Source organism: Myxine glutinosa, chromosome 5, assembly GCF_964187855.1.
Source record: "Myxine glutinosa chromosome 5, kmMyxGlut1.1, whole genome shotgun sequence".
NCBI lineage: Eukaryota > Metazoa > Chordata > Myxini > Myxiniformes > Myxinidae > Myxine > Myxine glutinosa.
In genome coordinates, this window is record NC_136265.1 from 16387355 (window position 1) to 16412602 (window position 25248).

A 25248-nucleotide genomic window follows, 5' to 3' on the forward strand; every position below is an offset into this window, starting at 1 on the left:
TCTCTGACACACTATCAACTGCTCTCCCTACCTCCCCCCTCTCATCCTTCATCTGACCCTACCCCTCCCCTCCCCTGTCCTGCACCTAATGCTCCTCCTCTCTCCTCATTAACGGTATGGACCTCAAACATCCGGGGCCTTTGCTCAAACCTGATTGATCTCTCCATTCAGGTTGCTTCTGACAATCCAGACTTGATCTGCTTAACAGAAACTTTCCTCATTCAAGATGTCCCTGATTCCTTAATATCTCTTCCTGGTTACTCCCTCCAACGGTATGATAGACCTGAGCCTCGTCCTGGTGGTGGGGTGGCTATCTTTATCAAAAACTATCTTCCTCACTTTCCCTGCACTGCCCTCTCTCCACCCCACCCCCAGGAGTACCTCTGGCTACGGCTTCCTCTCCGCTCCCACCTTTTGTTCAGATGTGTTCTGTACCGTCCTCCAAACAGTGATGACTCCATTTACATTTCGCTGTCGGACAACATGGACCAACTTCTATCAACTCATCCAAATTCTCTCTTCCTCATATGTGGTGACTTCAACTGTCATCATGCCAGCTGGCTGGGTGTGGGTTCGTCTCTCACCAGCCATGGCACCTCAGCAAAGGACTTCTGCGACTCATTGGGACTGACACAATCTGTCAATTTCCTGACCCGGATCTCAGTCAATGGAGTATCTTCTCTTCTGGACTTGGTTATGATTAACTTCCCTGCAAATGTCTACTGCTCTTCTTCTGCTCCAATCGGCTCATCTGATCATGTGCTTGTTAAAGTGGACATCTCTCTGGCCATTCTCAGAGAGCCTCCTCAGCACCGACGAGTCTGGCATTTCACTTAGGCCGACTGGCACGGGCTGCAAGTAGCCATCAATCACCTGGACTGGTCTCCCATCTCTACGGCCTCTGACATCAATTCTTCCTGGGAATTCTTCCAAAGCAAACTGCTCTCTCATGCACAGATTTATCCCATCTCGTCTTCAGTTGTCTTACACTTCCCCCCTCCATGGTACACTGAATCTTGTGGTGAGGCAGTTGCCCTGAAACAACTTGCCTTTGCCTCTTGGAAGGCAAATCCAACTTAAGGCAAGCTCAGTTCCTTTCACCAAGCTCAGAACAAGTGTGTGTCTACCCTCAGGTGTGCCAGGAAGCACTATCTCTCCACACTCAAGATTGAACTCTCAACCTGTCTCCTTCCTCCAAATCCTGGTGGCGTCTGGTCAAATCCGTTTCTGGTGTTTGTGCCCCCTCCATCCCCTCCCTTACCTCAAATGGCTACACAGTTGACACCGCACGTGACAAAGCCGAATGCCTCAACTCTGTGTTTGCCTCAAAATATTGTGTCCCAAACCCATCTCTCTCTGTTCCCACCTTTCCCAGTCGAACCCAACTGCTCCTGGACTCTGTGTCCTTTTCTCCTGACAAGGTGGAGAAGTTTTTGTCAAACCTCGACTCTGATTCTGCAACTGGACCAGACGGCATCAGCCCACGGGTCCTAAAATCCTGCTCTGCCGCTCTATCTCACCCTCTCTCTGTTCTTTTCACCGTCTCTTTTGCTCAAGGTCATCTGCCAGCATCTTGGAAATCAGCAAACATTACCGCTTTACACAAAAAATGTGCAAAAACAGATCCTTGCAACTACAGACCAATCGCCTGCTTCCAATTATCAGCAAAGTCATGGAATCCATCATTGCTTCCGATATCAAATCCTTCCTCTTCTCCAATGGCATGATCTTTGATCATCAATTTGGATTCAGACCAGGTCATTTTACTCTGGACATGTTGCTTCTGCTGTCTCAACAATGGATGGAGGTCCTCAATGCCAAACAGGAAATCAGAGCTGTCTCACTTGACATATCACGTGCCTTCGATACGGTCTGGCACCCAGCTCTGCTCACCAAACTCTCCTCCTATGGTATCCATGGAAATCTCCATTCATGGCTTGCGGACCTCCTCTCTGGTCGTCGGCAACGTGTGGCCCTGAATGGATTTCTCTCATCTCCCCTGCCTGTTCTGGCTGGAGTTCCCCAAGGTAGTGTTCTGGGCCCTGTGCTATTTCTGGTCTTCATCAATGATCTCTCCGACTCTCTGAAAAATCCTCTCTATCTCTTTGCTGATGACTCCACTATCTGCCGCTCCATTCCTCATCCCTCAGATCGGCAGTCTGCAGCCTCCTCACTCTCTGCAGACCTGGACAAAATCACAGACTGGTCAAACAAGTGGAACATGTCTTTCAATCCTGACAAATCTCACACTCTTACAATGTCTCTCCGAAAGGACCGACTGGAAAACCCTCCCATCTACTTTCTCGACAATCGTCTCCAAGAAGTTCTGTCGGTCAAGCTTTTGGGTCTCACTATCTGCCATGATCTTTCTTGGGAAAACCACATTTCCAAGCTGGCCTCCAAAGCCAGTCGCCGACTGGGCATCCTCCGTCATGCGAAGCACACCTGAGCTCCTCACCACATACAAGGCTTTCATCCGCAGCTCAATGGTATACTGGTGCTCCTGCCTCACACCGAGCTCGGCTTCACGCTGTTGAAACCAAAGCTGTCAGAATCATTGGAATCTCCTGCGATGAAGTTAACTCCGAGGGCCTTTCACTCACTCACTCACCGCAGGCAGGTTGGTGGTCTTTCTGTCTTCTACTGACTCCTCTCCGGCCTTGCTGCCCCAGCTCTCTGTGCTCTGCCCCCCCCCCCCCCCCAATATTCCTTCACGTCGCACAAGATCTGCCTGCAACCCTCTTATGGTTAAACTGCCAAAATCTAGGCTCTCTGCTCACCTTCACTCTTTCATTCCCCTTTTCTCTCGCCTCTGGAACAAACTCCCCCACTCCCTTCAATACCACTCCTCCCTCCAGGTCTTTAAAACAGCTGTTCACCACCATCTCTTATCTTCCCCCATCCAAAACCTTGATCTTTTCTACCCCCGCTAATTCACCCCAGATACACCTTTTTTTTTTTCTTTTTTTTTTTGAAATTCCAACTTCTTTCCTGGAAGTCATTGCAGTGTTCACTGTTCATGTTTTATACCTCTCCCACCTCCCCCTAAGCCCCCCCTCCCACATTTCTCCCGATGTCCCTGCTCTCAAATGTTGTGCTTGTGTCCTTCCCTCTCTCTCCCCATCTTGTCTACCGCTCCCCTTGTTTTTTGTGTCTCCACTCAAGGTAAACATCGACCAAATTTCTAAAATCCTCAATTTTCATCCAATTGACTTGAAATTTGAAGAGGACTTGCATATCTGGTCACTGAATTCAACCACAAATTATATTTTCGGTGAACATCGGCCAAAAGGTCAACATAGGCCGAATTTCTAAAATCACCAATTTTCATTTGATTGACTTGACATTCTAAGAGGATTTACATATATGGTCACTGAATACCACCAACTATTTTTGAGGTCAACGTAGGTCAAAAGGTCAACATAGGCCAAGTTTTTAAAATCCTCAATTTTCATCCGGTTGACTTGAAAATTGAACAGCATTTGCACATTGAGTCACTAAATAGGGAAACTAAATATTTTTGAGGTCAAAAGGTCAGAGGTCAACTCAAGGTCAACCTTCCAAAATCATCATTTTTCATCTGAAAAATTGTCACTTTTCTTCCTATTGACCAGAGCTTTGATCAAGATTGTCAATTTTAATCTTGATGAAATGGACAATTTGCTGTATCAATGGATTATTTTTTTTTTTGGGGTGGGGGGCGGATTTTGCAAGTATCGTGCTTCGCATGACGTCTTCTTGTTTGTTTGTCTGTCCACACAGAATAAATATGATTTTCTCTGCAACCGTTGGTCCGATTGACAGGAAATTTTCACCATAGGTGCAACTCCACCTGTATAATTTTTATATGATAATTATGACGTCATAGGTCACGTTGTATGGGTGCTATCTTGAAAAAAAACCGAAAAACTTTGCGCCACTATATGTCCGAAAGTGCTGCATAAAAAAAATTAGAGACATGGCTCATTGTAAAGAACTCTCCATGGGGAATAACATGTTATTGATGATGTCATAGGTGCCTCCATTATGACGTCATAATTCGACAAGTACAAAACTTCATCCGATCAAGATGAAATTTCTTGAGCATATTCTAGGAATAAATTACTTTAGAAAAAAAATTAATGATGACGTCATCGGGCACGTGGTTCGGCCGCCATATTTGTTTTAACACAAAAGCCTTAAAAAACACTGAAAATACATCCTGGCGAGGGTTTGCAATCTCTGATTGCTCTTTTTCTTGTTTGTAATTTGTTCAAGGCACCAGCGATAAGTCGTGCTTTTTGTCAATGCAGCCAAACCAATGTCGTTTAGAGGTTTCATTCATGATTTGGGCTGGTAGGCTATCTTAGAAGTACGCACGCTAATCTCTGAACTGTCTGGCCTGGTTTTGAATCCTGACCCAGCTATAAACTGTCATCCTGGTGCTTCACGTGCGGAGAGGCATCGATGTGCTTGCCATCCCTCAGGCGGATGTTAAACTGGGCGGCCTGTCTGCCAGCACTGGTCGTTGGTGGATGCAAAAGATCTCCACGGGGTCTTTTGCGAATAGGAGCGGGGTTTTCACGGAACACTTAACAGATTACAAATTACGGCCCGGATGTTCTGGAGCATTGCATCACCAGTGCAGCCGTTCCTCAGTAACGATGCAACAAGTGGGTTGAGATTGAGAATGGAATCCCACTCCATTAGGCACCTGCTAACAACATCAATGCCTTCTTGTGCCATCTAAATCCGAGGAGGGTGACTGCTTCCTCAATGAAAGATGTCCAGTGATTTATTCTCTCCCAATGGGCAAATTGTATGTTTTGAAAATTCCTTACCATTTACAGGGCAACATCCCTGTGGTAAACAGAGGCCTATACTGCTGGTGGATTGTAATTCATAGGGGTTCACACCTTTCATACATTGCCATTCATCAGGACCATACCTGTCTCATAAACAGCCATCCAATGTTGCTATCACATTACCATCCATAGGGTCCACACCTGTCTGGTAAACAGTATTTTAAATTATTAAACAGGAATTTTTTTTACAGTACAGTCAACATTATTTACAGTTTTACAGTATTTTACTGTAAAACAGTATTTACTGTAAACAAACTTTATTAAAGTTTTATCAAACTTATTATTTACTTATTAAATAATTATTTATTAAATAATTATTATGTTATAAATTATTAATTATTATTTTATATAATAAATAACAATTATAATCTTGCGATAATTAATTCACCAAATGTCCGTCTGTCTGTCTTTCCGTTCGAAGGTACCGCAAAAACGGCTGAACCGATCGCAACGATATTTTGGGTGGGTAATCCTCGGACCACCTGGAGTAAAATAGGCTATATTGGTTTTCCAATTTTCCAGTTTTTCCAAACACGATGGAATAATATTTACCGATATGAACAGTGATTATTTTTGTTTTTTATTGTTTTTGTTGTATGCAGAATCGAGGCTCGTGAAAGAGCTAACATTTATCACAAAAAAAAAAAATCGAACAGACAAACAAAATATATAAAAAGAGGGAGCGGTAGACAAGATGGCGAGAGAAGGGGAAGCACACAAACACAACATTTGAGAGCAGGGACATCGGGAGATGTGTGGGAGGGAGAGGGTTTGGGGGGAGGAGGCGTGGGAAGGGGGAGGGGGGTGGGAGAAGTATAAAACACAAGGACACCAAGGACTTCCAGGAAAGAAGTTGGTATTTCAAAAAAGTGGATTTGGGGTGAAATTAGTGGGGGTAGAAAATATCAAGGTTTTGGATGGGGGAAGATAAGAGATGGTGGTGAACAGCTGTTTTAAAGACCTGGAGGGAGGAGTGGGATTGAAGAGAGTGAGGGAGTTTGTTCCAGAGGTGGGAGAAAAGACGAATGAAGGCGTAAAGGTGAGCAGAGAGTCTTGATTTTGGCAGTTTAACCATAAGAGGGTTGCAGGCAGATCTTGTGCGACCTGTAGGAATATTTGGGGGACAAAGCCCAGAGAGAGCTGGGGGAGCAAGGCCGGAGAGGAGTCGGGAGAAGACGGAAAGACCACCAACCTGCCTGCGGTGAGTAAGTGAAAGGCCCTCGGAGATAGCTTCATCGTGGGAGATTCCAATGATTCTGAACGCTTTGGTTTCAACAGCGTGAAGACGAGCTAGATGTGAGTCAGGAGCACCAGCCCAGAGTGCCAGCCCAGAGTATGACAGGGGAGAGCAGTACTCCATTGAGCTGCGGATGAAAGCCTTGTATGTGGTGAGGAGCTCAGGTGTGCCAAGGAAGGACTTCGCATGACGGAGGATGCCCAGTCGGCGACTGGCTTTGGAGGCCAGCTTGGAAATGTGGTTTTCCCAGGAAAGATCATTGCAGATAGTGAGACCCAAAAGCTTGAGTGACAGAACTTCTTGGAGAGGATTATACAGAAAGTGGATGGGAGGGTTGTCCAGTCGGTCTTTTCGGAGAGACATCGTAAGAGTGTGAGATTTGTCAGGATTGAAAGACATGTTCCACTTGTTTGACCAGTCTGTGATTTTGTCCATGTCTGCAGAGAGTAAGGAGGCTGCAGACTGCCGATCTGAGGGATGAGGAATGAGGAATGGAGCGGCAGAGAGTGGAGTCATCAGCAAAGAGATAGAAAGGATTTTCAACAGAGTCACAGATGAAGACCAGAAAAAGCACAGGGCCCAGAACACTGCCTTGGGGAACTCCAGCCTGAACAGGAAGAGGAGATGAGAGAAACCCATTCAGGGCCACACGTTGACTGCGACTAGAGAGGAAGTCCACCAGCCATGCGTGGAGATTTCCATGGATGCCAAAGGAGAGGAGAGTTTGGTGAGCAGAGCGGGGTGCCAGACCGTATCGAAGGCACGTGATATGTCAAGGGAGACGGCTCTAATTTCCTGTTTGGCATTGAGGACCTCCATCCATTCTTGAGACAGCAGAAGCCGCATGTCCAGAGTAGAGTGACCTGGTCTGAGACCAAATTGTTGATCAGAGATCAAGCCATTGGAGAAGAGGAAAGATTTCATATCCGAAGCAATGATGGATTCCATGACCTTGCTGATAATTGGGAGAAGGTTGATTGGTCTGCAGTTGCAAGGATCTGTATTTGCACATTTTTTGTGTAAAGCGGTGATGTTGGCTGATTTCCAAGCAGATGGCAGATGACCTTGAGCAAAAGAGAGAGGGAGTGAAAGAGCGGAAGAACAGGATTTTAGGATCCGTGGGCTGATGCCGTCAGTTCCAGTTGCAGAATCATCAGAGTCGAGGGTTGACAGAAACTTTTCCACCTTCTAAGGAGAAAAGGACACAGCGTCCAGGAGCAGCTGGGTACGACTGGGTATGCTGGGTACAGAGAGGGATGGGTTTGGGACACAAGATTTAGAGGCAAATAAAGAGTTGAGGCATTCAGCTTTTTCACGTGCGGAGTCAGCTGTGTAGCCGTTTGAGGTAAGGGAGGGGATGGAGGGGGAACAAACACTAGAAACAGATTTCACCAGACACCACCAGGATTTGGAAGAGGGAGACAGATAAGAGAGTTCGGTCTTGAGAACGGAGAGATGTTGTTTCCTGGCTCTCCTGAGGGTGGACACACACTTGTTTCGGGCTTTGTGAAAGGAAATGAGATTTCCTTCCGTTGGATTTGCTTTCCAGGAGACGAAGGCAAGTTGTTTCTGGACAACAGCCTCACCACAAGATTCCTGTACCATGGACGGGAGGAAGGGTATGACAACTGAAGACGAGATGGGATAAATCTGTGCACGAGAGAGAGCAATTTACTTTGGAAGAATTCCCAGGATGTGTTGATGTCAGAGGCATTCGAGATGGGAGACCAGTCCAGATGATTGATGGCTGCTTGAAGACTGTGCCAGTTGGCCTGAGTGAAATGTCAGACTCGTCGACGCTGAGGAGGCTCTCTGAGAATGGTCAGAGAGATGTCCACTTTAACAAGCACATGATCAGATGAGCCGATTGGAGCAGAAGAAGAGCAACAGACATTTTCAGGGAAGTTAGTCAAAACCAAGTCCAGAAGAGAAGATGCTCCGTTGACTGAGATCCGTTCGGGAAATTGACAGATTGTGTCAGTCCCAGTGAGTCGCAGAAGTCCTTTGCTGAGGAGCCATGGCTGGTGAGAGAGGTACCCACACCCAGCCAACTGGCATGGTGACAATTGAAATCACCACATATGAGGAAGAGAGAGTTGGGATGAGTAGATAGAACTAGAAGTTGGTCCATATTATCAGAGAGCGAGATGTAGATGGAGCCATCACTGTTTGGTGGACGGTACAACACACATATGATCAAAAGGTGGGAGCGAAGGGGAAGCCGTAGCCAGAGGTATTCCTGGGGGTGAGGTGGAGAGAGGGCAGTGCAGGGTGAGTGAGGAAGAGAGTTTTTGATAAAGATTGCAACCTCACCTCCAGAACGAGGCCCAGGTCTATCATACCGGAGGAGGGAGTAACCTGGGAGAGATACTAAGGAATCGGAGACATCATGAAGGAGGAAAGTTTCTGTTAAGCAGATCACGTCTGATTTGTCAGAAGCAACCTGTATGGAGAGATCAGTCAAGTTTGAGCGAAGGCCCCGGATGTTTGAGGTCCATACCGTTAATGAAGAGGAAGGGGGAGCATCGGATACAGAACAGGCGGGGGGAGGGGTAGGGTAAGATGTGGAAGAGGAGGAAGAGGTAGGGAGAGCTGTTGAAGGTGTGTCAGAGATTTCAGAATAGCTCGGAGAAAGGGAAGGATGGGGTGGACAAAAGGTTTGATGGTGATTGGGTGAGGCACAATGAGGTGTTATTTGAGGAGGGGGAAGAGCGAGGTAGAATGTTGGGGGAGATGGAGGTGAGAGTTGGAAGGGGGAAGAAGCGGGGAGGACGCTTTGAGGAGGAGGGGTGAGAGGGGGGAAATGGAGAAGAAATGAGGGTGGGGAGATTTGAAGGGGAGGGGCAAGGGGGAAGATTTGAAAGGGATGGGTGATGGGGAAGATTTGGAGGGGAGGGGCAAGGGGGGGAGATTTGGAGGGGAGGGGTGATGGGGAAGTTTTGGAGGGGAGGGGTGATGGGGAAGATGTGGAGGGGAGGGGTGAGATTGGATTTTAGAAAGTGTACGATTAATGGGAAACGAACATTTATTGCAAAATGAGTTTCTTGTGAACTTCGTGTCAAAAACACGTTTGAGGACGCTGGAGGGGGGATGGAGTGCAGGTGAGTTTAGGGAATGTAGGAAAGAGGAAATGTAAGAGGGAATTTTTTTTTGGAATGAATAGGTTTGGTGAGCAAGTCGAAAACACCCTTTTAAAGAAGAAGAAGAAGAAGAAAAAGGTGTTTTAATATACGACAGAATACAGTACTTCAAGGGAAAGTTTAAACATTTTAAAATTTAACAGTGAAAACTATCTGGGGAAATGGAGATGAAACACTTGATCGAAGAACGAACAAATGAATAAGAACAACGAGTCAGAACAACAAATAAGAACAGCGAAGGGAATTTTTTTTTTTTTTTTTTTTTTTTTTTTTTTAAAGTTGAGATTTTAAACAAGGACGTGTATGGGCTGAAAAGACTGGGAAAGAGAAACGCTGAGAGAAAAACAAAGCCTCAAGGTAGGACACTGTACAAGACCTCCAAAGACACGACATGAATTAACACGATTTTCTATACAGGTATGAAAGATTAACACCAATAATCTTCCTAAGGACACACTATAGGTACACACACTGAAAGATAAATACAGTTTCGACAAAAACACAATTGTGAACAATTACTTAACTTCGAAAGCGTGAGAGCGTGGATAGCTTCGAAAAGACGTGACTCGCCGACAAAGATCTCGCGAGATCTCAAATCAGATCAGATCTCGTGATGTGGCTTTTGTTGAAATTCTACGTACCAGGAGAGAGTAGATCGACTCCTGACAAAATCTTGCTATATAAACGTGCGGCTCCGAAGTAACACGGCAGCGTGTGCAAAGCGACTGAGAAACAGGTGTAGCGGCCGCTTCCGTGTTACAGATTCGGCACGCACTCTTCACAAATAAATGTGTGACTGTGAAAGACGTGTAGCGGCCGCTTCCGTTTTGAAGAATTCAATCTTTTTTCAAAATGGGCGCCATGTCCTGTTTAGATTTTGATGATTTGCATGTGATATGATTCAATGGATGTTTATATGAATCGTTTAAAATAAAAAACCCTTCAATTTCTGACATTTCACCTTTTCATTTGGGGGCCTCCCAATTGAAGCCCCGCCCGTGGGGCGGGTACCGTTGCTAGTTTATATAATTTATATAATTATAATTATAATTTTATATAATATAATAATATATAATAATAAATTATTATTAATTTTATAAATAATTATTTTAAACTAAATAATTATTTACTTTCTATTAAATAATTAATAAATTATTAAAGTTTTATTAAACTTACATAAGTTCAAAACACACCTGGTCACAAGTGTGCCGCACTGACCGGGTCCTCAGTCGAGGTTCTCAGCGTCATCCCGTTTCGGCCCTTCAACCTCGATATGGTCAGCTAAGGTGGGCCAGCAGGGGCACATACACATCCACATGCAGCAACTACACCTGGATGCGTACATACCCCCACCCCCAGCCAGTGCGAATGCAGACTACAATAACAAAATCGCCTCCACATCCAGAATCCACAGCACCAAACAAACATGGTGGAACACTCAAATTTACTTATTAAACTTATTTATTAAATTAAACAATTTACTGTAAACAGTATATATATATATTTTTTAGCGACAAAAAGGGTTGGCGGCAGGAAGGGCATCCGGCAGTAAAACATTGCTTCAAAAAAGGGGACCGAAAAACAACAACAACCACGGTGCCCGAAAAAGGCCAACCCCCGCTTGCGGGGGAAAATAGCCTCTAAAGGTGGTTTATCCAGAATCCACAGCACCAAACAAACATGGTGGAACACTCAAATTTACTTATTAAACTTATTTATTAAATTAAACAATTTACTGTAAACAGTATATATATATATATATTTTTTTTTTTCACCGCTAGTGGATTACCATTCATAGAGGCCCAGGCCTTTCTCGTAAACATGACTGGATGACACCTTATCATTCACGTAATATGGCCAATAAGCTGTAAGTTCCTTGAAGATTGCCGAACACGGCGTATCATCGATTTCGTTCGAGTCACACTCTGCTTCTCTGGTTGTTGGCATGATGGAGGCTGGTTTAAGTGTTTTTTTTCACCCGCAGTGTTCATAATCATCCATTAAGTTCGCACGTTTTAAATGCTGCCACCATTATCGCTTGTCGCATGCTCAGATCCATGCCAACCCTGGCAAATAGGGAATTCATGTTGAGTGAAAGCCAAAACAAAACCAATGTTATTCCATTAAAAAGTATCTCACAAAATGTTTTTACCAGTTCCTAATGTCCGCAGCACACTCGATACAACAAAACCAAAATATTTTCATAAACATTTATGTCTCCGCTAATGAACGCTATGAAGATCAATGTGGGGTCCAAGGGCCCAGGGGGCCTGGTTTGCATGGTCTTGCAAAAAGGAGGGAGTAATACTGCGATGATATTCCATTTGCTTCAATACAATACTTGTAAATAAATATATTGAAAATCATCTCAGCTAATTGTAACTCCTCTTCCCCCTGTGAGAAAGGCTTCCCTTCGAGACTTTGGGTGACGCCATTAACACCGATCGGTGGCCAAAAACCGAAGGCAGTTGAACAGGAATCTGACACCGTCGTGACATTTGCCTCTGATCAGTAGCACACTCGGGTTCGCATCAGTCCTCAGAGGGGAACAGCAGTGCATCTGATGCAGTGCCCCCCTTCCCCCCAAATATCGTGGTGTTTGACACGTTTATAAGAGACATTGGGAACAGACGTTTGAGAACCTCAAGTCGTGAGGCTGGAACGCACCTTTTTCACTACTTATTGCTAACTGCCCCGAGACGTGGTTGTTTCTTCTTCATTCATTTTGGCCCAAATTGATTGATGTGCAAAATAGTTGTCTTTTGATTTCAGAAATGTCAAATATTTTCATTAAAAATACTAGAACGGAACTCAGTAGAGAGCATACCTCCACCTGGTTGGTCATGTCACTCAATGGTGAAGAATCACTTAAATAATTATACGAGCCGGATACGGATGCGGATCTTCACCAAAATTGAATTGATTCTTCTTTGTCACACACACAACCTGTCCAACAGGTTTCGTCCAAATCCATCCACAACTTTTTGAGATATCCTGCAATGTATAATTTTTGGCCCAATCTCCCAATGGTGAAGAATCAATTAAAAAATTCTTCTAGCTGGATCCGAATCCGGATCTTCACCAAAATCTAATCATTTCGCCTTTGTCACATCCGGTACATCTGTCAAATTTCGTTCGAATCTGTCCACAGCTTTTTGAGATATTGCGTTCACAAATGGACAGACAGACAAACGGACAAACGGACAAACAGACAAACAGACAGACGGGGGTGAAAACATAACCTCCATCCACCTTTGGTGGCGGAGGTAATAATAAAGAGCTTACCTCTCCCCTTAACCCCCATGTGATGTTCAATTGCTCCTCCGAACGATGCTGCCTTTGAGATTCGCCGTCTGTAGACATGGAGACTCGGACCTTTCAAATGAGCATTTTGCAAAAGCAGATGGCAAGCAGCCCGACAGAGATATCAATAAGAACCGATGGTGGACCTCTAATTGGATATCGGAAATCAGCGGAACATTGTTCATTCTCATTACCGAGACGAGACGCTTGCACAATAGTCTGCGCAGTGAATGCATGGAAAGGCTCCGGGAGCACGCCAATAGCTTCGGATTGATGGATTGTCGACGATGTGCTTTGCTCTTCCCAGGAGGATGAGTGTGTCATCAGATCACCGAACCTGTCAAATGTGTCAAAGGGCAAGAGCAGGGAGAAGGAGAGGCAGATACTTTCAGAACAAGAGGTATGTATTATGCTACTATATGGGATGTAGCAAATTTAGAAGCTTTCTTTCTCATGAAGCCCCGTTTTTGTTGACTTTAATTTTTCGTTTTTATAGAAACGTGTTCTCCTTAATTAGTTGGCTGCACTGCATTAAAATAAAAAAACATTTCCCCTTCACAATCTGGAGTCATTTGCTTCCCTCTGTACATGAGGTCCCACAGACCATCACTAAATCCTCGGTAATGATTCTCGGCATTTATAAACAGGGTCCCATCAAGGTTTCGTTGAGGGAAGGGTGGAAAGTTAATCTATTTCCATGATGCGACGTGGTTTGGGAGAGGTTAGAGGAAGCTGTTTGTTTTGGGGAAAGGAGACGTTCTCGAGGTGGCTCTTTTATCCACACTTGTAGGATTAGCGATCTCGCCCTTCCTAATGCCCCTTTAATACTCCGCCTGATTGTATTGGCACGTTAATTATATGCTGGACAGATCCCCTATCTGCATAAACTCTCCGTCTATATTCTCAGCTCTTTCGTGAGTCCAGCGTAAAACCTTACTTTGTTGTCGCATAAATGTGATGGCTCTACATCAAGATGTCGCAGGAGCGCTAATGGTGACATACATCTCGGCATTGCTTATGTACACAAACGCAAGCCTCTTCTTCCAGTAACCCTCTTCTGGTGAAATTGCCAAAATCTAGGCTCTCTGCTCACCTTCACTCTTTCATTCCTCTTTTCTCCCGCCTCTGGAACGAAGTCCCCCACTCTCTTCAATCCCACTCCTCCCTCCAGGTCTTTAAAACAGCTGTTCACCACCATCTCTTATCTTCCCCCATCCAAAACCTTGATCTTTTCTACCCCCGTTAATTCACCCCAAATCAACCTTTTTTTTTTTTTTTGAAATACCGACTTTTTTCTTTCCTGGAAGTTCCAGCAGTGTCCATGTGTTTTATACTTTCTCCCCCCCCCCCCCCCCTCCCCCCCCACCTTCCCCTGCTTCCTCCCCCCAAGCCCTCTTCCTCCCACAGATCTTCCGTTGTCCCTGTTCTCTACTGTTGTACTTGTGTGCTTCCCTCTCTCTCACCATCTTGTCTCCCGCTCCCTTGATGTTAGCTCTTACACGAGCCTTGATCTTTTCTACAAAAAACCCCCCAAAAAACCCCGATCTGCCATCCCCAGAAAGAGCACTTGTACGAGGAAGCATTGTACACCGTGCTTCACCTGCTCGGTGCGTCTCCACCCGGATACACGGCTGATCTGCGACAGCTGATGGACTACCTGCAGAAGGTGAGCTGGCCCTCGTGTCGTGCAGGTATTTTCATGGCGGATCGTCTGAAAAGGTCAAAATAAATGACCATGGTTGGGAGCGATGTGCAAGCAATTTCAATTTCCTACAATTCCCCACCCAGGCTTTTGAAATGACCATCACGGAACATGAGAACATTATGCTGCGTGTCCAAAAAGCCACAGTAAGTGCTCTGTCCTCGTTCGCTGCAACATTCGCACCTGGCAGAGCAGCGCGATTGACACGTGTTGACCATGTTGCAGGCTGCGGTACCCATGCTGGCTGTGAATGTTGTCAAAGCACGAGATCTGCTTCCCAAGGATGCCGATGGTACAATATTAGTCTAGTCTTGTGTTATAAACTGATTTCATGAAAGTGGATTTGGGGTGGAAGGAGAGGCAATTAACAAGGTAGGGGTTTTGTCCTAAGCATGTAAAAAGGGGTTCAATTTGTCACTGACATTATTTTATTATTTACTGTGATGTGAAAATGGCAGTTCTCTTTCTTATCCTTATCTGTGCAAATTGAGATATAACGGTATTACCACGGGGTGTCGCAGAATTCACGACAAAACATTTTAAAAAACAAGATTAAATTTGATGTTTTTAATTTGTATACTGAATCGAGGCTCGTGAAAGAGCTAACATTTACTTCACAAACAAATCAACCAGACAAACAAAATATATAAAAATAGGGAGCGGAAGACAAGATGGGGAGAGAAGGGGAAGCACACAAACACAACATTTGAGAGCAGGGAGATGTGTGGGAGGGAGAGGGCTTGGGGGGAGGAGGCATGGGAAGGGGGGGAGAAGTATAAAACACAAGGACACCAAGGACTTCCAGGACAGAAGTTGGTATTTCAAAAAAGTGGAATTGGGGTGAAATTAGTGGGGGTAGAAAAGATCAAGGTTTTGGATGGGGGAAGATAAGAGATGGTGGTGAACAGCTGTTTTAAAGACCTGGAGGGTGGAGTGGGATTGAAGAGAGTGAGGGAGTTTGTTCCAGAGGTGGGAGAAAAGAGGAATGAAGGAGTGAAGGTGAGCAGAGAGTCTTGATTTTGGCAGTTTAACCATAAGAGGGTTGCAGGCAGATTTTGTGCGACCTGTAGGAATATTTGCGGGACAGAGCCCAGAGAGAGCTGGGGGGGCAAGGCCAGAGAGGAGTCGGTAGAAGACGGAAAGACCACCAACCTGCCTGCGGTGAGTGGGTGAGAGGCCCTTGGAGTTAGCTTCATCGCGGGAGATTCCAATGATTCTGAATGCTTTGGTTTCAACAGCGTGAAGACGAGCTAGGTGTGAGGCAGGAGCACCAGCCCAGAGGGGAGAGCAGTATTCCATTGAGCTGCGGATGACAGCCTTGTATATGGTGAGGAGCTCAGGTGTGCCAAGGAAGGACTTCGCACGACTGAGCATGCCCAGTCGGCGACTGGCTTTGGAGGCCAGATTTGAAATGTGGTTTTCCCAGGAAAGATCATGGCAGATAGTGAGACCAAAAAGCTTGAGTGACAGAACTTCTTGGAGAGGATTATTCAGAAAGTGGATGGGAGGGTTGTCCAGTCGGTCTTTTCGGAGAGACATCGTAAGAGTGTGAGATTTGTCAGGATTGAAAGACATGTTCCACTTGTTTGCCCAGTCTGTGATTTTGTCCAGGTCTGCAGAGAGTGAAGAGGCTGCAGACTGCCGATCTGAGGGATGAAGAATGGAGCGACAGAGAGTAGTCATCAGCAAAGAGATAGAGAGGATTTTCAAGAGAGTCAGAGAGATCATTGATGAAGCCCAGAAAAAGCACAGGGCCCAGAATATAATTGTTATTAATTATATAATTATGTTATTAATAACAGTTATTATAATTAATAATTTAATTAATAATAATTTAATAATAGTTAAATAATTAATGAAATAATTCAACAGTCATCTGATTGGTTGACCTATTTCAATCCCCCAAATTTTTTTTGCTTCTTTTGCATACCATCGTGATTTCTGGGATACATTGTATAAGAGGTCAAGTTAAGACTGACCCCTGACATCTCCAGCTCGGGTGAAGGTACTAGGGAAGTTCCACGCAGTTTCCATTCACGTTCAATGGAATGCTATGCAGGTGATCGGTTTCCTCGGTACATCAATACCAGGTGCCGTGTTGTGCTCAGTCAGTGACACCAATAAGACACATCTTTGGCACGCATTAAATAGATGAAGAGCTGCTGTCATCTCACATTTAAATATTGGAACAAGAGAAGAAACCTTCTTCCAACAATAAAATATCATTCATTTGATAACAAGAAATCCTGCATAATACTCAAACTCCATTGATGTGCCACTAAATATTGATGCAAGGAATGGTACACTACATGACCAAAAGTATGTGGACACCTGAACATCACAAATCTCATTCCAAAATCCTGGGCATTAATATGGAGCTGGTCCCCCCTTTGCTGCTATAACAGCCTCCATTCTTCTGGGAAGGCTTTCCACTAGATGTTGGAACATTGCTGCCGGGATTTGTTTCCATTCAGCCACAAGAGCATGAGTGAGGTCGGGCACTGATGTTGGGCGATTAGGCACGGCTCGCAATTCGCGTTCCAATTCATCCCAAAGTTGTTCGATGGGGTTTAGGTCAGGGCTCTGTGCAGGCCAGTCAAGTTCTTCCACACTGATCTCGACAAACAATTTCTGTATGGACCTCGCTTTGTGCATGGGGACATTGTCATTCTGAAACAGGAAAGGGCCTTCCCCAAACTGTTGCCACAAAGTTGGAAGCACACAATCATCTGGAATGTCATTGTATGCTACAGCGTCAAGATTTCCCTTCACTGGAACTAAGGGGGTCGAGCCCGAAACATGAAAAACAGCCCCAGACCATTATTCCACCTCCACCAAACTTTACAGTTAGCACTATGCATTTGGCAGGTAGCGTTCTCCTGTCATCCGCCAAACCCAGATTCATCCGTCGGACTGCCAGATGGTGAAGCGTGATTCATCACTCCAGAGAACACGTTTCCACTGCTCCAGAGTCCAATGGAGGCGAGCTTTACACCACTCCAGCCGACGCATGGCATTGCGCATGTTGATCTTAGGCTTGTGTGCGGCTGCTCGGCCATGGAAACCCATTTCATGAAGCTCCCGACAAACAGTTGTGCTGACGTTGCTTGCAGAGGCAGTTTGGAACTCGGTAGTGATTGTTGCAACCAAGGACAGACGATTTTTACGCGCTTTAGCACTTGGCGGTCCTGTTCTGTGAGCTAGTGTGGCCTACCACTTCGCGGCTGAGCTGTTGTTGCTCCTAGATGTTTCCACTTCAGAATAACCACTTACAATTGACCGGGGCAGCTCGAGCAGGCCAGAAATTTGACGAACTGACTCGTCGGAAAGGTGGCATCTTATGACGGTTCCACGTTGAAAGCCACTGAGCTCTTCAGTTCGGCCCATTCTACTGCCAATGTTTGTCTATGGAGATTGCATGGCTGTGTGCTTTATTATATATATACCTGTCAACAATGGGTGTGGCTGAAATAGCCGAATCCACTAATTAGAAGGGGTGTCCGCATAGTTTTGGTCATGAAGTGTATGTAAGTAACATTATGAAAGGTGGATGATATTTTTGTGCCTGTCTGCTCACCCAACCTGCTTTGTGTACCTGTGGGGATGGGCAGGCTTTAGCGATCCGTATTGCATGCTGGGAATCGTCCCAGTTCAAGAAGAGGCCGCGGCCGCAGAGGGCCGAAAGGAGCGCCGCTTCAGCTTTCGCCGTCGCCGAGAGACACGGAATGAGAAACGGGGTTCCAGAGAGACCTTACCCGCAAAATACATCCAGTGCACGGAGGTCAAGCCGCACACGCTGAACCCCGTGTGGAACGAGCACTTTCGCTTGTGAGCTGTAGATTTGCTTCGTGCACGCACATGCACATTCCATGAGATGACTGTTTCGTCTAAGCAGAAGAGAGATCTTATAGGATGGGGGAGATCAAGCCTGAGTCAGACGAGTGTTACATAAAAGAGCAGGAGGTCGTAGGAAGGACTGCTGGGATAACAAGGTGTGAAACTTAATTTAGATCATGGTAACCAGTGCAAAGAATGTTAGAAAAATGATTGGTTTGTATGGCGCTGGAACACGTGTGGTTTTTATTACCTCTGCCACTGAGGGTGGAAGGAGGTTATGTTTTCAATCCTGTATGTCTGTTTGCAGGGTTCTCAAAAAGTTATGGACTGATTCGGTCGAGATTTGGTGGACAGGTTGGTTTTGTGACGAGGCCAAATTGATTAGATTTTAGTGAAGATCCGGATCCGGATACTAGATTGATTTTTCAAGTGATTCTTCACCATTGAGAAATGGGGCCAAAAACGATACATCGCAGGATATCTCAAAGTTATAGATGGATTCGGACAAAACTTGGTGGACAGGTTGGGTAGGTGACAATAACAAGCCAATTAGATTTTGGTGACGATTTGGATGCAGATCCGGCCTATCAATGGGATACAAAATGTTCAACCTGGCAGAGGTATGTGCTCCACCGAGTGCCAATCTAGTTTTTCTGGAAAACCTAATGATACTAGTATTTGATTGCATTCCCATAAGGTCTTTCATTTCGATTTGTGAACATATAAGGGGTAAGAGGGAGGAAAAGATGGGGGAGCAGGTTGGAGATGGACACATTGTTCTTTCTTTTCACAAAACAAATCCTTGCGTTATTGCATTAAGCTACTCAATCAGTTGTGCCTGCAATTCAAAATGTGGCAGTTAATTGGGGAAATGATGCACAGTACTAACAAAATGGAAAGCGGTAGATCACAAGTCTGGGAGAGCAAAGCTTCTCTCTTAAGAAGCACAAATACCTTATAAATATAAATAATTATATACTGTGTTTATATATACTAGGGCATGCCCGTACTATATATATATCTAAAATTATATCCCCCCCCCTCTATTTACATGAAATGGTTTGGTCCAAAGCGAACGGCTTGCGAGTACGGTGACAATCCCCCCCCCTCTATTTACATGAAATGGTTTGGTCCAAAGCGAACGGCTTGCGAGTACGGTGACAATCCCCCCCCTCTATTTACATGAAATGGTTTGGTCCAAAGCGAACGGCTTGCGAGTACGGTGACAATCCCCCCCCCCCCCTCTATTTACATGAAATGGTTTGGTCCAAAGCGAACGGCTTGCGGAGTTTGGTAAAGAAATCGCCATAACGTGCACAAACGCGCAGGAAAGCGAAAGAATCGCAAATTAGTTTTAATTAGTTTTAAAACATAGTTTAACGCCAACATAGCGGCAACATAGTTTGCCAACGTGAAATAAATGAATACGCTCTCAAATGTGCCGTCCGAGGCAGAGTCTGTTCGGCACGTTCGGCACACGTGATAGCTCGCTGCTCTCTGATTGGTTGAATCGTTTTTTGGACATAGCTCGGTAACTTCTTGTCCGATTAATATGAAACCTTGAAAAGGCACATCCTCGGGTCCCCAGCAATATACCTGGCAAGTTTAAAGTATATCGGACCCGTGGTTGTCGAGAAACAGCGGTCACAGACATACATACATACATACATACATACATACATACATACATACATACACACAGAGATTACTGGAATTATAGATAGATACTAGCAGAAGTACCCGGCATTGCCGGGGAGGGGAGGGGAGGGGGAGGGGAGGGGTACGGGGGGGGAGCGAGCGCCTTGGTAAAGCGAGCGATTTTTTTTTTTCATAGCGTCATAGCGTCATAGCGTCATAGCGTTTCATAGCGTCATAGCGATTTTTTTTTTCATAGCGTTTCATAGCGTCATAGCGATTTTTTTTTTCATAGCGTCATAGCGTTTCATAGCGTCGTAGCGATTTTTTTTTTCATAGCGTCATAGCGTTTCATAGCGTCATAGCGATTTTTTTTTTCATAGCGTTCATATCGTTCATAGCGTCATAACGTTTCATAGCGTCATAGCGATTTTTTTTTTCATAGCGTCATAGCGTCATATCGTTCATAGCGATTTTTTTTTTCATAGCGTCATATCGTTCATAGCGTTCATAGCTTCATAGCGTTTCATAGCGTCATATCGTTCAAAGCAGTCATCGCGTTCATAGCGTTTCATAGCGTCATCGCGATTTTTTTTTTCATAGCGTCATATCGTTCATAGCGTTCATAGCGTTTCATAGCGTCATATCGTTCATAGCGTCATCGCGTTCATAGCGTTTCATAGCGTCATAGCGATTTTTTTTTCATAGCGTCATAGCGTCATATCGTTCATAGCGTTTCATAGCGTCATATCGTTCATAGCGTCATATCGTTCATAGCGTCATCGCGTTCATAGCGTCATAGCGATTTTTTTTTTCATAGCGTCATAGCGTTCATAGCGTCATCACGTGATCGCTCTGAGCGAATCAGCGCCCACCTCCTCTGATTCCGTTGATTCCGTGCGCTGAAATGCGCTGAGGTAAATATGAATAAAAAATATGGATCGTCAAATATTTTGAGTTCGGCCATGTTCGTCCCAGGCTCAATGGCCATGTCTATGCCAAATATCAAGCACGTAAGCCTCTCCGTTTAGGAGTCTATTGGTAACATTACACACACACACACACACACAAACTGTGTTTTATATATACTAGGGCATGCCCGTACTATATATATATATCTAAAATTATATCCCCCCCCTCTATTTACATGAAATGGTTTGGTCCAAAGCGAACGGCTTGCGAGTGGTGACAATCCCCCCCCTCTATTTACATGAAATGGTTCGGTCCAAAGCGAACGGCTTCCGGAGTTTGGTAAAGAAATCGCCATCGCGTACACAAACGCGCAGGAAAGCGAATGAATCGCAAATTCGTTTTTATTAGTTTTAAAACATCGTTTAACGCCAACATAGCGCCAACATAGTTTGCAAACGTGAAATAAATGAATACGCTCTCAAATGTGCCATCCGAGGCAGAGTGTGTCCGCCACGTTCGGCACACGCGATCGTTCGCTGCTCTCTGATTGGTTGAATCGTTTTTTGGACATAGCTCGGTAAGTAATTGTCCGATTAATATGAAACCTTGAAAAGGCACATCCTCGGGTCCCCAGCAATATACCTGGCAAGTTAAAAGTATATCGGACCCGTGGTTGTCAAGAAACAGCGGTCACAGACAAACAAACAAACGTACAGACGTACAGACAGACAGACAGACAGAGATTACTGGAATTATAGATATATATATATATATATATATATATATAGATATATATATATATATATATACATACATACATATATATATATATATATATATATATATATATATATATCCCTCACCAACCACGGTTTCGAGTATCCACAATTGATATTCTGTATAACATTTGTTACAACTATGGTATATCGTTTTCGTGGCCGCACATCAGTGCGCCACTCGTCATTTCAAATCTCCCACAGTCGTATTGAAGCACCCACCACTGGTCGCGCATCAAGCATGGTGACCCACTCTTGCCTGCCTCGTTCTCTCTCGTATTGTCCCTTCCATGGAATAGAATATAAAATAATAAAATAACCACCTTTAGAGGCCATTTTTCCCCACAAAGCGGGGGTTGGCCTTTTTCGGGAACCGTGGTTGTTGTTGTTTTTCGGTCCCCTTTTTGAAGCAATGTTTTACGGCCGGATGCCCTTCCTGACGCCAACCCTTTTTGCCGCCTTTAACGACAAGCAGGGAATTACCAGTGAACTGGTACTCAATTAGCCGACCTCGGAAGGATGACAGGCTGAGTCAACCCCCCTGGCGTTAATTCAGCAATCGACCGGGATTCGAACCCAGGATCCTAGGATCCTAAGCCGGCACCCTAGCCGCTAGCCCAACACCAGGGATATGGACCATGGAATAGAATGCATCAATGAAATTAAGCAGCCCTCAATCCTTAGTTTTATGAAAACAGCCACCACTGCTGCAAACAACCACTGATCCAACAACTTACGGGGATGCCTCTTTGCGGTGGTTGTACCCCCCAACGCAAGTCAGGGTCAATATCAGCCAAATATTCCCCATTCTTCCCTGCTACCCGGATTCGTCAGAGGAGCGCGGTCACGGTCTGACCCTCTTGTGGCCCTGACTTTGTGAAGGCTTGATATATATATAGACACATGACGGAAATGAATACACATGCTTTTTCTTCTTTTTTTTTTTTCTTTTTTTTTTTTGTTGTTGTATACCAGATCAAGGCTCGTGAAAGAGCTAATATTAATCACACAAAAAGACAAACCGACACATAAAACACAAAAAATAAGGGGAGCGGTAGACAAGATGGGGAGAGAGGGGGAAGGACACAAACACAACATTTGAGAGCAGGGACATCGGGAGAAATGTGGGAGGGGGAGGGCTTGGGGGGAGGTGGGAGAGGTATAAAACACATGAACACTGCAAGGACTTCCAGGAAAGAAGTTGGAATTTCAAAAAAAACAAAAAAAAAACTGTATCTGGGGTGAATTAGCGGGGGTAGAAAAGATCAAGGTTTTGGATGGGGGAACAGAAGAGATGGTGGTGGACAGCTGTTTTAAAGACCTGGAGGGAGGAGTGGGACTGAAGAGAGTGAGGGGGTTTGTTCCAGAGGCGGGAGAAAAGGGGAATGAAAGAGTGAAGGTGAGCAGAGAGCCAAGATTTTGGCAGTTTAACCATAAGAGGGTTGCAGGCAGATCTTGTGCGACCTGAAGGAATATTGGGGGGGGACAGAGCACAGAGAGAGCTGGGGGAGCTAAGGATACTGTTGCGGAAATGAGGATTGTGTTTTTTTTATTGTGTGTATTATTATTATTGCTTTATTCTGAGCCCTCCTGCCTCCAGTGTTGTGTAAAGGTCAAAGGGCGTTCCGGTAGTTAATTCCATAAAGCATACATTGAAGGACACTATAATATCCCTGTTCAGTAGTTTATTTCCTTGTTCTGTGTATAGGTTAAGGCTTTGTCTTCCATTAAAATGACACTCCATTGCACCAAGTGAAAAAGATAGATTCCCTTCATTCTTCATTCCCATTCCCAAAAACCTCCATTTCCCCTTTCGTCATGGCCAAGCCTCAATCTGCCAATTACATCCCCTCCAAGTCTCCATTGCCAACTGCACTGGGCAGTTGGCCAGTTTGTTACAGCTGTGGGTTGTTTTCGCCCCAAAGCCGCCATTGAACATGTGCTCGGGTTGGGGAAGAAAGGCGTGCCCGCCCGTCGTCATCAAGGGCGGAGCCAGAGGGTCGCGCGACCAACCAGGGCCGAGGTGAGCACACCGATGGGCGTGTCCTAAAAGCCGGCGGCTTAATCGCCGGAGGCGCTATAAAGGCGCGCGCGCAAGAAGCTGCGTAAGGAGGTCCATGACAAGAGCAGAGCTGAGTTGTGTGGTTTTGGGAAAGAGCTGGGTTGGTCGTCAGTGGTGGTCAGTGGTTGCGTTGAGTGGTCAGTGGTTGCGTTGAGTTGTCGGTGGTGAGGAGTGATTGAACCAAGAGGAAGAGTTGGACCAAGAGAGAGAGAAAGAGTAGTTGGACCAAGAGAGAGAGAAAGAGTGGTTGGACCAAGAAAGAGAGAGGAGAGAACCCGTCACGCCAGACCCCCCACCAGCGCGTCGGCTCCACCAAGCAGCTCCGACCCGTGATCCCGCGCACACAACAGGATCGGTGGCATCAGCGGCCGTCGAGGTCCAGCCCGACGTCCCGGTCCAGCCCGACGTCCCGTGCGGGATCAAGCTCCAGCCACACACCTCCTTCCAGCCCATCCTGCCTGCAATTTCCCCATTCGTGTACGTGAGTTTGTTCTGTTTGTTTTGTCCCTGGGAATAAATTAAGACTGCATAGGATAAGCTAGTAATTTTCACTGTGTCACCTGCTTTTTCAATGTTCCCTGTACATAACCGTGACTGCTCCTTTTGCTTGTGTGTGTAAATAATAAATCCCGTTACTCTTCTGTACGTCTTCTTCTTCCTCTTTACATTCGGTCGCTTTAGAGTTTTCCATATTGAATATCTGTGGCGCGATACGGCCAACGTTCGGGTGAATCGGGGAAACTGTTAGGTCGCGGTGCCATCCGCTCGGCAAACATAACATCCTTAACCGCGGACCGTAACAATACTTTGGTTCAAAGACCAAAATTTATGTGCACCCTGGCCACGAGGCCAAAATGCATCATGGTCTTTTAAATTGTGCCTTGTTTCTACCTTTGAGCTCGACCAGCAAGACAGCCTCCCCCTCTTCTTCTCCCTTATCAGTCCCAATTATTCCCATGGTTTTGTGGGGATAGCTGAGGGAAGTTATTGGTCCACGTCTTTCATGAACCAGCTGGCCAGGCCTGACGTTCGATGAAGTAGTTCAGGCAGTAATTTTGTAATTTGTTCAAGGTGCTGGGGCCTGGTGTTGGCTTAGCGGTTGGGGTGCTGGCTTGGGATCATAGGATCCTGAGTTTGAATCCCGGTCAATCATTGAATTAACGCCAGGGGGGTTGACTCAGCCTGTCATCCTTCCAAGTACTTCCTTCCAAGCGAGTGTGCGTACCTCTCGGCCATCCTTCCAGCCATACCGCTCTCCAGTAAATACAAGGTCTTGGCAAAAATGCCCTGAAGCTGGAGGACGCCACAAAACGAATTGTGCTAAAACGACACAAAATTACTAGGGAAGGTATATATATATATATATATATATATATATATATATATATATATATATATATATATATATATATATATATATATATATATATATATATATATATATATATATATATATATATATATATATATAATTCTATATATATATATATATATATATATATATATATAAAATTATATATACGTATATATATATATATATATATATATATATATATATATATATATATATATATTTATTTATATATAACCGTTTGTCCGATTGATCGGAAATTTTCACCATAGCTGAAACTCCACCTGTATAATTTTTAAAAATAATTATGACGTCATAGGTCACGTGGTTTGGCCGCCATCTTGGAAAAATCGAAAAGCTTTGCACCTCTATATCTCCGAAAGCGCTGAATAGAAAAAAATGAGTGGCTCAGTGTAAAGAACTCTCCATCGGGAATAAAATAAGTTAAT

At 44.9% G+C, this 25248-nt stretch overlaps 1 protein-coding gene across 1 annotated transcript in view; it reads left to right on the top strand.

The window, feature by feature from the left end:
- LOC137427904 (BAI1-associated protein 3) overlaps positions 1-25248 on the top strand; it is a 230524-nt gene that overhangs the window by 19773 nt on the left and 185503 nt on the right. Inside the window, exons 4-8 of the mRNA XM_068117714.2 lie at positions 12832-12924; positions 14083-14190; positions 14313-14372; positions 14452-14518; positions 17838-18054. Coding sequence (XP_067973815.1) covers positions 12832-12924; positions 14083-14190; positions 14313-14372; positions 14452-14518; positions 17838-18054 — 545 coding nt within the window. The remainder of the gene's footprint in view (positions 1-12831; positions 12925-14082; positions 14191-14312; positions 14373-14451; positions 14519-17837; positions 18055-25248) is intronic.